The 15896-nt window shown below is 43.7% G+C and overlaps 1 protein-coding gene and 1 long non-coding RNA gene across 2 annotated transcripts; both read left to right on the top strand.

Annotated features, from left to right (window-relative positions):
• The first annotated feature begins 2622 nt into the window (after positions 1 to 2622).
• On the top strand, positions 2623 to 5897 carry rpe (ribulose-5-phosphate-3-epimerase). The gene is made up of 6 exons (XM_037110911.1): positions 2623 to 2825; positions 3224 to 3303; positions 3422 to 3561; positions 3736 to 3870; positions 5055 to 5141; positions 5233 to 5897. The coding sequence occupies exons 1-6, from the start codon at positions 2629 to 2631 to the stop codon at positions 5353 to 5355; spliced, it is 762 nt and encodes a 253-aa protein (XP_036966806.1). The 5' UTR covers positions 2623 to 2628; the 3' UTR covers positions 5356 to 5897.
• A 364-nt stretch (positions 5898 to 6261) lies between these two features.
• Positions 6262 to 11199, top strand: LOC119025294. The gene is made up of 3 exons (XR_005076770.1): positions 6262 to 10617; positions 10762 to 10814; positions 10929 to 11199. It is a non-coding gene; the product is annotated as an uncharacterized LOC119025294 (long non-coding RNA).
• The last annotated feature ends 4697 nt before the right edge of the window (positions 11200 to 15896 follow it).

The following is a 15896-nucleotide window of genomic DNA, read 5'->3' on the forward strand; positions in this document are numbered from 1 at the left end:
TGAGTGCGACCTCTGTGGAAATGAGCCGCTCCAAAATGCTCATCTAACTGAAAAAAACTCGTTTAATTGTCCTAGTTAAGGAGATAATTGTCATTAAATGAGCAGCAGTGAATCTTCATCAGACGCTCTCAAGACTCAGGAGACACCCTGAAGGACTTTCGTGTGTCCAGACTTATAAAACTGTTGCAGCTATGGCACCACTCCACAAAACGAAGCTTTTTTTTTTTTTTACTACCTTCCTCAGAGACTTTTGAGGCCCCGGCTCTTTGTGACGCCAGCTTGCTCTGCCTCAACCCCGCTCAAAAATCACATATATCACGGGCCCTGTCGGCCGGTGCGCGCCGTGCCACCAGTGTTTCCATCATTGCCGCAGTAATGCAAAACGTGGGTGAAACTCATAAATGTCAAATTCTGTTTAGCCAATCTGGGTGTATGAGTGTGGCTCTTTGTGGGCTGAGCCTCAGCAGAGCGCAGCAGAGGCTTTTTAAAAAACCTCAGCCATCTGCTTCTTATAAATCACAACAACTTCCACGCTCATCGGAGGAGCATTCATAGCATTTCAGTGGATTGTGTCCAAAGACGATAGAGGTGACGAACAAATCATACAGTGTATAATGAGGCCTGATGTGCAGAGAAGATACTGAAAGTTTAATATCTGGAGATTTATGGGGCCTAACTGTGGGAGATAAAACAGGATTATGCAGGTATTATGGGACATCTGGTACTAATTCAAACGTGCGTATTCCTTATCAACTAACCTGACAACACATGATGAAACTGGTATGATTTCACAGTTGTGGCATTGTTGAATCATTCAGGACTGTGGAGTGTTTCACCTGCCCCAAAAGCACTCATCTTTTTTTTTTTTTTTTCATTTCTGTAAATGCTTTTCTTTCTTTTGAGGAATAGATTCATCACAGGTCTTTGGCAGACATCAGTAACTCTGCAGGCTACACTGCCTGTCCTCCATCAACCCAGCTGCTTGAATCAATAAAACCTACTTTTCTAAAGCCCAGACGCTTAATATAATTAAATGTCTGTGTCCTTACAGCACCAAGTATGACAAATGTTGTCCTCTGTGTGGCCATTTCTAGGCCTTTTTAGTCATACTGGTGCACAACTTATATTTGAAGAGATGGCACAGCAGAGTGACAGAGACAGATGGAGGGTGGTGGCTGACAAGAGGAAGTCTGTGTATCTCATAGAGACATTAAGACTTGAGGGCTGTGGCCAAATACTGAGAGAAAATAGAAACAGGGAGCATGTTGGATGATTCGAATTGAGAAATGATTCAAAAGATTTTGAAATGTTGCACTTATTACAACTGTTAGCCTCATGAACTGTGTCCCACATTACTTAACAATAGACTGATTATAAAGCTGTCTCCCATATTACACAACAAACTATTACTCAAAACAACCCAAAGTAAATCTGTTTTTAAAGTTGCATTCACAGAATTTTCACAGAAATTTACTTCTCAGATAATTCATTTTCAATTACTATTGTTCATAGTACAGACACATAAAAAAATGCATTTTTGCAGAAACATGTTGCAGCTAACCATTATAATACACTTAATTTATACTTTGACAAACAACCAAAATCAAGACAATATTTCAGAATAAACACTCAACAGACAAGCTAAAAACAAGGACGCCTCGTATACGGTGAGTTAAAACATTAAGACAGGGCAGGAAATGAAACAAACAGGGCAGAAAAGTATTCAGGGGAAGATAAAGTCAGATAGCAAAACAACAATCTTCTCCTCACTCATCAACCAGACGTCCGCAGTAAACCCGCAGCGCTGGGCTGAGACGAGAGTTCATCACCTGTATGAGATTTGCGCCATCTAGCGTCAAAAAGTAACCTAATCAATGTCTTATTTTGAAGGCGGAAGTTTAAAGCCAGAACGTGGGCCGGATGGATGCATCAAGTTACACGCTGACAGGTCGAGTGCGACCGGAAGTAAGGAGTTTTTCCATCAAAATAATTAGTAGGTGCACAAAAAATAACAAAACAAAACAAAACAAAACCAAAACACACACACACACACACACACACACACACACACACGACAGAATGGAATTTTGCAAAAATGTTTCAACCTTGAAGGGCCAAAATCGCAAATTAATGGTGGGCTATGGGCCAAAAGCAAGCACCAAGTGTATCATAATACCCAGATTATGAAAATAATTAGTAATTAGTGATCCTACACGTTTAAAGATGATATATTTTACCGCAGAATATAATCAAACAACAGGCTATGCTGTAGATTGTACAGTATATGGGCTATGCTTATTTCAGTACTGTCAGTTTCACTTACTTAATTTTACAAAACTAAGATATAGAATGCAAATGCCTTTCTGGAAAGTCCACCATTGAATCCTATTTTTTTTTAAATGGCCACATATCTATGGAGTCATGAATGCCAAAAAAGGGGAATGCATACAGCAAAATAATATGTAAATACAAGTGAAAACATAATAATACAGGGTAAAATGATGATTAAAATTATAAACATCAGTCAATTACTGACTACACAGTGGCATTAGATGTGATGGTTTTATTTTGAAGGTTGTTGCCGGAAGCTGCTCTTTCCGTCGTGGCTAACTTGAGCTGCCGTTAGCTATGAATGTGTTGAAGAGAAGTGTGTTGGGGTTGTTAGCAGCCAGGCTGCATGCAGGCACTTCCAGCAGCAGGAGCATGGCTTACAGTGCGAAGATCGGTCCGTCCATCCTGAGCAGCGACCTGTCCTGTCTGGGCAGCGAGTGTGTGCGGATGATGGAGTGCGGGGCAGACTACCTGCACCTCGACGTTATGGACGGGTCAGTTTATCAGCCAGCCAGCCAGTCAGATAACATAAGCTAGCATGCTAACGGCTAGCGAGCAAGTTCAGTCAGTGCGTGGGAGCTCAAGTTGGCTAACGTCAACAAGCTAAGCTAGCATGCCAGAAGTTAAGCAGGGGAAGCCAGTGTTTATGTAACTGACTTTATCTGGCTTAAGTCTGTCAGTGAAGAGGCTCTCAAGACCTCAGAGTGTCAAACATTTTCTTTCTTCCAAGTCTTGACATCATGCTTCTTCCTCCTTCCTGCTTGTTTGGACATTTTCTGTCTTCCTCCACACTTAACTTGCATAAGACATTGGTTAGAGGCTGTTTTTGCAAGATGAGAGATTGCCATCACGACTCAAAGTTAAAAATGTCTGCTTTTGTTTCCCCATGAAGCCACTTTGTCCCTAACCTCACATTTGGCCATCCCATGGTGGAGTGCCTCAGGAAGTCAGTAGGCCAGGACCCTTTCTTTGGTGAGAGAAAGCACGCTAGACTTTAACAAACACTAACCCAGTTATGCCATTGAGTCATGAATGCCTCTGCTGTGTGGTTGGGAGTGCAGCATTATAGTGACAGTGGTTACCGTTGCAGACATGCACATGATGGTGTCTCGGCCGGAGCAGTGGGTGAAGCCCATGGCTGCGGCAGGAGCCAACCAGTACACATTCCACTTAGAGGCCACCACCAACCCTGGAAACCTCATCAAGGAGATAAGAGAGAGTGGCATGAAGGTGAGACCGCAGTGCTGCAATGCATCGAAGCTCTAATGTACACGGAGTAGAACGCCACTCTTGAGAAACTCGTATTGCTATTTCTAGGAACTGATGTTGGGAAGTATTCGCAGCAGCCAAAGTACAAACATGTACGAGCTGAGGTAACTGTGTTTGCCTGCCTGTGTTTCGCAGGTGGGTTTGGCCATTAAGCCTGGCACTACTGTTGAAGAGCTAGCACCCTGGGCCAACCAGATCGACATGGCCCTGGTCATGACCGTTGAACCTGGCTTTGGCGGGCAGAAGTTCATGGAGGACATGATGCCCAAGGTGAGGACAGAACGTCAAGGACCCCGTAGCAACCACAGTAACACAAAGTAGGCCTCAAAACTTTACAATTATTAACACCCCCTTTGATGCAATTAGGGATGTTCCTAATGTCCTCACAGCTAAGTTCCCTGTTGTTTTAATTGCTGTTACCACTCATGGAGTACTCTGAAAGTAAGAAAACACTGAGAAAAAGACAAAAATTATCCCAAGTTAATCTGTAACTTTTGAAATTGTCAAATAAAACATCTCATGGCCCTACTAAATCCAAGACATGATAGTTAACCACCGTTGTTAAAATCAGTAAATTGAAAACTGATGAGCATCATTGGGGGTTGACAGAATGTATTTATTCGAATGGCAATCAGACACAAAAGACACCAATACAGATAATCAGAAAAATGCTGAGTGTTGACTCAAATAGTTGGCCAGATAGATAATCGGTCCATCACCAGTTACCATACTGTCTACGCTTTTAGAGGTTGTCTGATTTTTAAAGGCAGATATAACGATGCTAGTTGGGAGAATGATGTTTTGCCTTTCCCCTATGAATACCATACCCTGAAATTACATACTAAATGTGCAGTGCCAATCCTCTCCGAGCCACTGCAATTACAGATGCGTTCTCGCATCTTGAACAGGTTGTTGTTAGGGGAGACCACGGTGCTTAGACACTTGTTAGGTAATCTGCAACCAAGATATGACACACTCAGCTGAGAAAGGGCAGGATCTGTAAACAGCAGGGTGGTTATTATGTTCCTGTTTAACTCAGGAGGAGACGTATGTAAAATGAAAAGTAGCTGTAGTGTCTGGACTGGAAAACACAGACTGACATCACAAGTACAAAATAAAGTTTTTCACTGTCATTGTTAACTGAAATAAGTCTCTGCCAAACTACAGAACTACACAAACTGGTGTTGCGTAAGCCCTAAATAAAGATGAGTGTCAGTTCCAGTGCTTGCCACTCTTAAATGTCTACATCAGCTCTCAGCCCAGATAGAAGAACTTGTTCACCAAAGCGCAGTATTTCTGTCTGACTAGAATTCAAATTTGGTCCACAGGAAGGCTTTTGATTTGATTCACAGCTGTGTCTTTTTTTGGCGGTCCTGCTAACACTTGAAAATCGTGTTGCAGAAATGGAGTTATGCAGATTTCAAGCTCCGTCTGTTATTGCTCTGCGTTCCCAGGTGAGCTGGTTGAGGAGTCAGTTCCCTTCGCTAGACATTGAAGTAGACGGAGGGGTCGGCCCTGACACCATTCACAAGTGTGCAGAGGTAAGCAATACAAACGCACTTATGTGTCTAGTAGACTAAGAGCCTAAAGTTCACATCAGGTTCTTGAAGTGAACGCTCCTGTCTGCTTCAGGCTGGGGCCAACATGATCGTATCAGGCAGTGCTGTGATCGGCAGCGACGACCCCCGTTCCGTCATCGCACTCCTGCGCACCGCAGTGGCCGAGGCAATCCAGAAACGTTCGCTGGACCGCTGAGACATCTGCCTGGTTGACACTCTACCTGCCCGTCCCAGCAACACAACACAGCAGCCAGTGGAAGAGACATTTATGTGGTAGAGGTCAGGGGTCACAGTCTGACAGCCAAATCCATATCAATTTTGATGTGAGTGAAGCTGCACAGTGCCTCCACAAAACTCTCTGGACTTCATCCTGTCCTGCAGCAATCTCCTCCGTGAACAGATAACTTAAAGCGAGTCTCCTGGGGCATTGAGACGATTATTACTCGACTGGAGCTGAGGTGACGCTGATTTCACATCTGTAAACATTCCTCAATATTGTTTGATTTACACTGTACGTTTGAAGCATACATTAATAATGGAAATAAAAGGCCCAAGGAGCACTGTGTTAAATAGATTTTTTAGTTCTGCAATGTTTCATACCTCATTGACAGTTTTCTCTCATTTCTGTTTTGCTAAAAATGGACTACCCACAGGATACACTACGGAATAGAAATAATGTACCTTTCAGATATTGCTCAATTCAGATTTGGTTTTGCAGATTAAAAGTCATCAATGAAGTGTGGATTCTTTGCAGTTTGACTTCAAATGTGGTCCCTACTATTAAATTTGAGTAGAGAGATGGCAGACCTGTTGAATCTTCATGAATATAAAGCAACCTAATGAATGAACCATTGATGTTTTACCTTTGGATTGGCAGATGCAGTACAGGATATTGTTTATATTCTCACCACTCTTGAGTCGATTACTGAGTGCAGTAGAGTTCTGCGGCTCAAGGATGAAAATGAATGATTATTACCCCTTGTTAATGCAATCAAAGTTCATATGTGTCTTGCCTACCAGTCAAGAGCGTAAAAGGAAAAGAACGGAATTGAGCATTTCTAACTGCACTCGGTAATCGACTCGCTGAGTCTTCCCCACAACAGGAAACTGCAGCTGGAGAGTGATGAGTTGTGTTCACTTTACAATAGAAATCCGGCTAAGCTAGCGGAGGTTTGATGCCTCGAGCTTTGTGCTGAGATCCTATTTGTACTGTTGTTGCAGAGTGGTGCTGTTCTGCGCATTATTTGTGGCTTTCTGATGGTGGTTTCTTGCTGCACCACACTACAATGTATTATTAATGTGCAGTCTTTTCTGAGGTTGCTAAAACTACGTAACTACATAGTGCACCTTTAAATTTCAAGACAAGCTTAACTGAAACCCTATTTAAGAAAACAGTAAGTATAATTAATACGGAATTAATATAGTGGCGAAATGTAACTTTACTTGAGTATTGAACTTAAATACAGGGTGCAAGTCTTGGTACTTTACCAGATTATTTCCACTCCACTACATCAGAAAGGGAAATATTGTAGTTTTACTGAACTACATTTGTTGCCAGTCATTAATAATTCAGCAGATTGAGATATAGAGAACACCAGAGTTTACAGTTCTTTACACTACCGAAAATTGCCACTTCTGGCCTAAAATGTTTTCAGAAACATATTTTACTGAACTTGTACTGTTCAGCAGTAATATGAGAAAGTTTGATACGAGGCTGCCGTGCGCTGAGGACAGAGAGGGACTTGCGTGCGCTGCCATGCACGCTCAGCTGACACGGCTACAGAGGAACAGAGAAGCTCAGATCTCAACACGCTCGTAAGAAGTGTGAGGTTATAATCTGCTCAGTACACTGTCACAGGCACGCCACTATACCTCTATATAGCAAATAGCTGCTGCTGCTGTATTAATGTTGAAATCTCAGATATTAAAACCTTAAAAAAATGAGCTCCACTTGAGCATATACATCTATGCAAGGCTAACTACACATGATCAGTAATAACTACTCCAATAATATAATCTGTAATATAACACTCCCAGGCATAATTGGAGCTTTTACTTTTAATGCCAAGTTTTAGGGTTTCTTTTTTTGCTCTTTATTCTCTGGGTCTTTTTTTAAAGACTCTCAATGTTTAAACACTTGGAATGAATTTATAAAAACCTAGCTGTCCTTCTGGCTTTTACTGCTGTCTCTGTTTTCATACACTAGATGGCGACTTTGGGCAAAAGTCCCTCATATTCAGGGGGGATTCCTTGTCAGTGCAAGCGAGCATATATTCAATTGTAAACATATCATTGATTTATCAGCACGAACACATATTTTTACACTGCTCTCGATTAGAAACACAGTGCTGTTATTTATAATGCATTCAACATCAGTAGGTGTTCACACAGCTACTCACTGTGGAGTGGTTGTCTGCTGGGAGAGTGGTTAAGGCAAAATGACTTGAAAATGAAGTGTACTGTGTGTGTCTCAGTGTGCATGCATACAGCACTGCTTTAACATTAACAACCACCCACTCGGTTTAAATCAATGCATTACTAAAGACGTGTGGTTGTTAGTCAATCCTGTGTAGAAGTGCTGCCACTGACCATTTAGCCAGAGTGGGCAGAAATTCAAGCCTGTGAGCTGGATTTATTTATTTATTTATTTTTTTTGAGGAATCAAAAATGTAACATTTCATCTGTTGAACTTGGAGCCCTTTTTTTTTTTTTTTTTTTTTCCTTAGGACACCCTGAAAGAATAAAGCCACGTCGACAGGATCGCTCATCTTTTTGTCTGCCGAAAGAATTCCTCCTGTCAATGAGAATCACCCATGACATACTTCAAACTGCAAGCAGCTCACTCTCAATAATGCAGCACATGTCTTGGAGGCAATTCGCAGACCGGCTGAAATATTGATGCCTCAAAATCTGTATTTCCATTTCAACATCACACGTAGTGGCGGATGATAATGTCATCATCTCTGCCCATCGGATTGTTGCGTGTGTGTACATAAAGGTTCGCGTAAGGAGCGCGCGCACGTGACCGCGGAGGTCGTGTATAATGCATGCGTTTGGTGCATCACCAGGGAAATCTCCTGTGACCGATTTCTCTTCTAATGGGTGATGACAGCCGTTTTGTACGCCTGTGTGTCAACTGCCGCCTCGCAAAGACAGCAACACAATTCCGAGTGAGGGAGTAGTCGGCACCTACACGTGCTCCACACTCCTTAAGCCGTGTTGAAGTCTCACAATCAGTTAATTGACGCTGTCTCCCCGCCCCGGATTATCTTGCACTGTTTACACACTGTTTGTTGGTGGGAATTGTTAATGCAGAAGGGCAAATGTGAGAAGCGGCTGTGGTGGAGCCAGAAGGATTCAGACATGGATGGGCCTGAACTTATACATCAAAGCCACTCATGAGAGACTGTTCACTCCGGTGCCATGACAACCACATGGACAGGCACCATCACTAATAATTAAAAGCAGTCATAGATGTGGCCGATGACAGTCAGGGGCATAGAGTAATAATTACTTCCCCTCCGGGTCGCATGTGTGAATTGCCCACATCTTTCATGGCAGAACAAACACAGGGAAAAAGGTAAAAAAGGGAAGGAGAGAGACAAAGAGAGAGAGCAGATATTTAAAGTTCAAAAAAGATTTTACACCAAAAATAAGTCAGAAAGCCATCATGTATAGCTTTTGATCTTTAGAGGACTGCTGTGAGTGTTTCTGTCTCCGGCAGAGATGTGAGCAGACTTCAGCTGAGTGCCACAGTGCGCAGCATGGGTGGAACTCAGGGAGGGTGCAGGTGGGGGCGATCGGCCTGAGAGAGCGCCCTCTTCGCCGCCCTCCCAGTGGAGAAAACACGATAAAGTGCCCTCAAGGGTGGCCTCCCCTGTCGAGAAAATGTGAAAAAAAGTGCCCTTTACGGTGCCCTTCTAGTGCAGACAAGGTGATAAAGTACCCTCAATTGTGCTCGTCTAGTGGAGAAAATGCAGTGAAGGACCTCTCTTCACTATAAATCTACCAGGACTTTCTGTGCACTGGTGTCCTTTTATTTATTTATTTATTTTTTGCCCCTGCCCCTCAAACATCCTGAGTCCGCCACTGCCAAGTTCCCACCAAAGGTTGCAGGGCCTACCGCTCACACCCACAGGAACACACCACCACCACCACAGGGAGCCGCTACATCCACTTTGAGTCGGTGTAAAATTCACATGTCGAAATTTCAAACCAGCTGTGCCTCATACATACTGAAACCAGTATCTTTAACCATATTCATAATCATGCAAGATAAATCAGTGAATGAGCAGCCCCTTGTATATTATACGCTGTCAAATATTCAACAGGCTCATCCAAAGGTCCTGTTTGAAGTAGCTGCTCGTCCCGCGGGAACATGGTTTTTACATTTCCTTCCCCCTTGTTTTTTCTGCTCTTGCACTTTCAGCTGCCATATATTTTTGTTGTATCTTTTCCCCTGCTGTATTCTCTTTGCCTCCGTGATTCACCCTTCCCCCCGTTCCGGGATCATTATATAGTAGAATTATATCTTTCTGCCTCTCTCCTCATCTCCAGCACTAAAGGCACATTAGTGAACTCGCTCTGCCTGCTCCTGCTCATTCATAATTACTTGGCGTCCCACAGGAGAACAAGATGCACATCGCTGATTAGCTCGCTGTTGTTACCACCTTTACTTATGCAGAAGAGGCCTCATCTGATTGAGTGTGCATAGTCTTATTAACAATTAAAAAACAATTTGCTTGGAATAATATTACAAAAGATCTATTTGCCCTGCAGCATGGTAGGCTACAGTAGATGAGGGATTCCTGATTTACAGAGGCGTGGGTCACAAGGAACCTATTTGCCCTTGCTGCTCCTCCGCCCCCAGTTTGCTATACAACTGTGTAAAAGCGCCTGAAGAAATAATGGTTTCACTGTGGTGGTTGCATTATGAACCTTTTCTTTTCTTACAGATGATAATTACACATTTCCCTGTATAGATCTCTTTTTATAGCCACAACTCTACATAGTTGGTCCGTGATGGAATCAAGGAAATGAAAGTCAGTACAATAGATCAGAGAGAGGTTTTCCACACGCTGACACCGTGTAAGGTTATCTGGTGGGTCCATCACTTTGGTCCAGACTAAAGTATCTCAACAACTATTGGATTGCAATTAATGTGCTGTGCAGACAAGATGTTGGCCAGACTGTTAGTGTTATTCTAATGACGTAGATCCTTTGACTTCTCCTCTTGCGCAGTTTTGTGGTTTTAAGTGAAATGTGTCAACAGCTATCAGAAGGACTGCTTTTGGATTTGCCGCAGACATCCATGTATGTCCCTCTAATCCTGGACCGTGACAACTTTGGTCACCACTTATCCGGCACATAATTTCTAAAAGTTTAAAGTTTGTTTCCTTTAAAGGCAGGAATCGAAATCGAAATCAAAGCCGCTGCTGGGAATATGCCTCAAGGCCAGGTGAGCTATCAGGGTACCTTGTAAATCTAAGTTTTATTTTTTAGTGCACCTGCTGTGAGCTATAGTACAAGATAACTTAGATATGCTGTTAGTGTACTAGTTTTATACTTCTAGACATTTTACTGTTTAAAGATCACCTTATAGTGGTATGAACACACCAGCACCGGGAACACAGGGAGAGGAAAAAAGATCCCGAGGTAAGCAAAAAACTTTTTGCAGTTTGCACACTGGAACAACATATTTGTAAAGTAAATGCAAATCTGCTGGAGGAGCGAGACGATGAAACTAAACTACTTAAATGTTTGATTCAGAGAGAATGAGAAAGTGAGGGAGACGTTCGAACTATTAACATGGCCTATTTACGGGCTCAGCGACTGGGAAAGTTTCGGAGTGAGATCATCACACATCCACAGAAGTCACAAACTGAACTCCCACTCCAGCAGCGAGTGGCGTCGTCCTGCCTGCCCCGCACGCCTCACCAACTGACAGCTCGCACATGGCGAGGAAGGAGAGGAGAGCGACCCCGGCGCTGCTGGCAGAGGAGCTGCTGACTGCTCTCTCTCTGCTTACTCTGAGCAGCATGCATGGGTAATGAATTACAATATCATTTGAATATATGTCTCTCCGCTTGTCCCTGATGGTCGCAATAAGTCACAAATAATTTGCCGCTAGTCGCTTTTAAGAAATACAGTCACAAAAGGGTCTGAAAGGTGGCAACCGTGTCACCAAGTTGGCAACACTATTATCAGCCCTGCAGTAGCTAACGTTAGCTTAATCTCATCAACACTGTATTGGTTAAGTCTGTTTTGATAGTCAGCTCTTAGTAACTATTAAGGTAGTCACTTAAAAGAGCATCGACTTAAGCCTGATTTCCAGAGATTTTTAAATTTTTTTGCTAAGCTACTCAGTGTCTCAGATAACTGTTAGCGATGTTAGCTAGTCACTTATAGCACCAGTGTTAACATGATTTCCAGAGCTTTGCTAATGATAGGTCACTCACTCTTTACACTCAATGCTTTGAAGAGCCAACGAATTGACGTAAACGGTCTCGACAAAGTGAGCAGCATCAGTGCTTACGTATGATGGTGCGTCTCTTCCTTCGAGTAGCCAGCTAGGCTAGCTGACTGGCTATTGCTAGTCAGGTTGTCTGGGATGATACTGATTGCATTGCAAATAGTGGCCCTCATGAGTATTCTGTCAGTTAAAGTAAGTGGTGTTGCTAGACGACTCGGCTATTAAATGTGAAGCTGGGGTGGAAAGTGGTTGAGGAAAATTCAGGAAAAATGTATCGACTCTTATTTTGTCGGACCTCGGGTGACGGTTAAAGTGGCCTGCCTGAAATGTAATGTCTAATGCCATTTCGAGAGCAGTCATGAAAAGCCTTTGACAAGTTCATTGTGTTTTGCCCAGTCATCAAAGCTTTGAGAGGCCCTGATACAGCACAACTATAAGCGCGTACTAATGTATTTCCCATCAGCCTCAGCCGTACATTGTGGTTGGCGTCCATTGGTGTGCTAAATCAATCGACTAATACGGTGACTTTATTTTAACTCACTGCACCAGCCTCACAGAGCTGCAAACATGGCTGTCAACTCCCAAGACTTGTTTAAAAAAATGCTTCAGGACTAGTATGTCTCCTCCATCCACTCCTGTTTACCCTTTCACAATAGTGAAAAGTCCTGCATGCGACCAATCATGAGATTAGCTTGAGTAGGAAAGGTCAAGAGAAATAGGCCCAGGGAACAATTTCCTCATAAATTCTAAAACAGGCTTACTCGCAAGGTCATCCCACCTACCAGGTATTTAAATGCTCATTTAAATTCTGAACAAAACAAATAAAACAACGAATGCCTGGAACAGTTAATTAGCTCCGCAGCTGATTCTCCGGGCTTCCACGGGCCCTCAGAGAATAGAGAGACTAAATGCAGCGGTCCCAGGGGAACGCTGCCTGGTAGCAAACTTAGCATGAGTTTACTCCTTCTCAGGCAGAGCCAGTGGAAGTGCACACACGGTTTTAGTGCTTATCAATTATGGATGAGATGAGAATATTCCAGCGTGCGTGTCAGTTTGCGTGTTTGTAAATTTGTGCATGTTTTTAATCCATAATGAATGATGTGGGACCCTCTGTGTTTTTGTTGTTTGGCTGTCTGTAGGTGTCTTGTGTGTTTTGTGCGGCATGTGAGTCATGTGATCGGCCCGCGACGATCGCGAGCAGCGTCTTCACATCTCCTCCGATGGACCACACTGTTTAATTTTTCAAGCAGAATTTACACCGCCGTTAGAGACCGCCGGCTGCTGCTGATACATCAATAACAAACTGTAGTGCTGTTTTTAGCGGTGCAGGTAGTGCGCCCATCTCCTCCGACCGTTCGCAGCCACGTTTCCTCTTTACTCGAAACAAACGGGGGGCTAAACCTCCACACGCCATCACGAGTTCTTGTATTACCGAGATTTCTCACTGTTCTGACTCACACTCGCATCACAGTGAGTCACACCGCGTGAAACGGAGTGGTATACAAAGGTGACTGCAACAAGCTGTGCACATGCCTCAGAAGACCAGTCACACTCTGCAAGCTGTTGATACTGTGGCTCCTTATGTCTTCACTTCTCGGAATAGACCAACACATCCGTCCTGCATATAGATAGTGGATGCTGAGCTTTCCCTTCGGTTATTCACACCTGTATGATGTTCATCTGCACCGGTCTTCATGGTTCTCTCTCTCTGTCCTTGGCCACGATGAATCCAATGACATGCATGAGAAGAAATGTCCCGTCTTTGCATTCTCTTCAGCGCTTCCTCCCTCACTGGCGATAAATCATAATCTATTTGCCTGAATGCTGCCCCGCCGCTCTGGATCGTTAAGTACTGTCTGTCCATGTGTGCCCTCCGGTGTCTGCATCCTCGGTGAGGACTCTGGATTTGTGAGCGTCGCCTTTTTACTTACTTTTATGCAAAACAGATCTTTCCTCATAGGGCGTATGTGCACTTGAGCAAAATGGAGACGGAGAACCAAAAATTAAGGGGGAAAGTGGGACAGGGAGATAGTGCTCAAAGGGGGAGGATTCAGTGTTGTTGCATCCTGTGAAGCTGCAACCGAGCTGGCTGACAATAACATCAGCAATATCAGTGTGCCTGCCATCAGCGCCGGGAGCATCAATAGATCTCTGGATGTGGGGGCTCTCACATTCGAGACTGATTGTTTTGTCAAGAGGCGACCAGAAGCTCTCGCAGGGTGAACCTGCACGCATCAGAGCGGCCTGAAAACCATCCAGTGATGGACTATGATTTTCGTCGCAGTGAATGCTGTTTTCCCTTTTTGTCACCGTGATTTATGGCACGGGTGGCAGCATTTGTTCCTGGCTTCATTGGGTATGTGTGCATTAATATGAATTCATGGGAGAAGGAGCTGGAGAGAAGTTTACGAATGGCATGGACCGGTGGAGGACGGCAGTTTACAGCCTAGGAGTTATGTTTGTGTGTGTGTGTGATAGAGAGAGAGAAAGTCCATCTGCATTGGATGACTTATGAATGGTGAGATGTGATTTGCTGAGGCTGTCAAAAAAGTGCCTGGTTAACTTGCAGGAGGCCCTCTGAGCATCATTTATCCTCTGACATGCTGACCTGCTGCTTCTCTTTTCCTAACTCAGACACACACACACAAACCCACACCCCCACACAACTGAACATGCAGGGTAAATAAACCTTTACGCTGTCGAGGGGCTCAGAGGTTGAAAGCCCACGCCGACTCTACAAGACCCCGCTGCCCACAGGGCATTGACCTTGACTTTATGGTTGGAGCAGAACTAGGTGGTCGGTAAAGGCGCTGGTATCGATATGTTGTTTTCATTTCCAATGCTGCCCTCTGGAATTATTGCCACCCTTGGTGAACATGAGCAAAGCAGGCTGTGAAAACACCTCTTTGGGCTTCAGCCTCTCGGTCTTTCACTCAGAATATTCACAAAAATGTTATTGGAGTGAAATTAACGGAAGAAAAAAAACAAATTAAAAGTCAAACACTTCTCTCTCGAAATGCTTCTGGCACAATTGTTGAAAAAAAATCGTGTCATTAAAATCTACTGAAGGATATTTACATCATCGTTACATCAAACTCCTCATTGATCTACCGTGACTTCCTGTTTCACTGGGGTATAAATATGGGATGACAGTGGGGGACCAGTTCCCTTAGACATCCTGTATTAGAATACAGGTTTTAGCATGTCCCAATGTGAAGTATGTGAAATGCATTATGTAAAAAGTACCAGGATGCCCTACAACATCTGGTTGCACTTTGCAGTATACAAGCCAGCCAGCTGCTTTTCTGGCTATTCTGACCCGCAGTCCTCTGCGCAGCGGCAGTTACGTGACGTATGTCACGGTGTGTCGGGCGAATACGCACATTTGTCAGCTCACTGACAGAATGGCAGACTGTGCGTTGAGCTCGACCTCAACCTCATGATGTTTTTCGAGGTCAAGGAAAAAAATCGTCGGGTGAAAGACAGGAGGTGGTTGTCTTTTGACTGCTGGGCTGCAGCCGCGGTATCGTGGCCTCCACCAAATAGTGGCAGACATTAAACACAACGCAACAAGGAAGGTTAAAATGAGCCACGGTTGGATTTTCCAGCAGGACGAGGATCTGAGGCGGACCTCAAAATCTACACAAAAGAACTTCCAGAGACCACAGAATAAAGGTAGTGCCATGGCCATCACAGTCCCCCGACATAAGCGCCATAGAAAAACCCGCAGGATAAGCTAATGAGGAGTCCACGGGCGCTTACCTCGGGATCTGAAGATTCTTTGTAGAGGGAAGGTCTCAGATCCTGTGCCATGTACCTCATCGCGCATTAAAGGAGGAGACTTGAAGGTGTTATTATGGCAAAGGAAGGCTGCAGAAAAAATATTCAATTAGGGCTGTGAATAATCGTGGCCACACATATGAGAAGAGTGTTTCTGTCAGTTGCAGCCCTTCACTTAAAAAGGCTCGACTCTCGTGAATATATTAAATGCACGATCTTGAGGATAAACAATCATGACATTTTATTTGCATCCGCTTCTTGCTCATTTTCGCCCAAGGGTGCGAATAATTGAGTGCAAAAACGCATGTGGCTGAAAGGAAAACAGGAGGATGCACTGAATGTATTTTATTGCAATAGACTGACAATAGCAAAGTGCCTTTTTTTTTTAAATGGTCACGATGGCAACTAGTTGATAAGAGTGACAAAAAGGAAAAAAAAAAAGAAGAAACAAACAAAAAAACATGGTCATAGAAAAATACATCACT

This window comes from Acanthopagrus latus, chromosome 9 (genome assembly GCF_904848185.1).
Source record: "Acanthopagrus latus isolate v.2019 chromosome 9, fAcaLat1.1, whole genome shotgun sequence".
NCBI classification, from domain to species: domain Eukaryota; kingdom Metazoa; phylum Chordata; class Actinopteri; order Spariformes; family Sparidae; genus Acanthopagrus; species Acanthopagrus latus.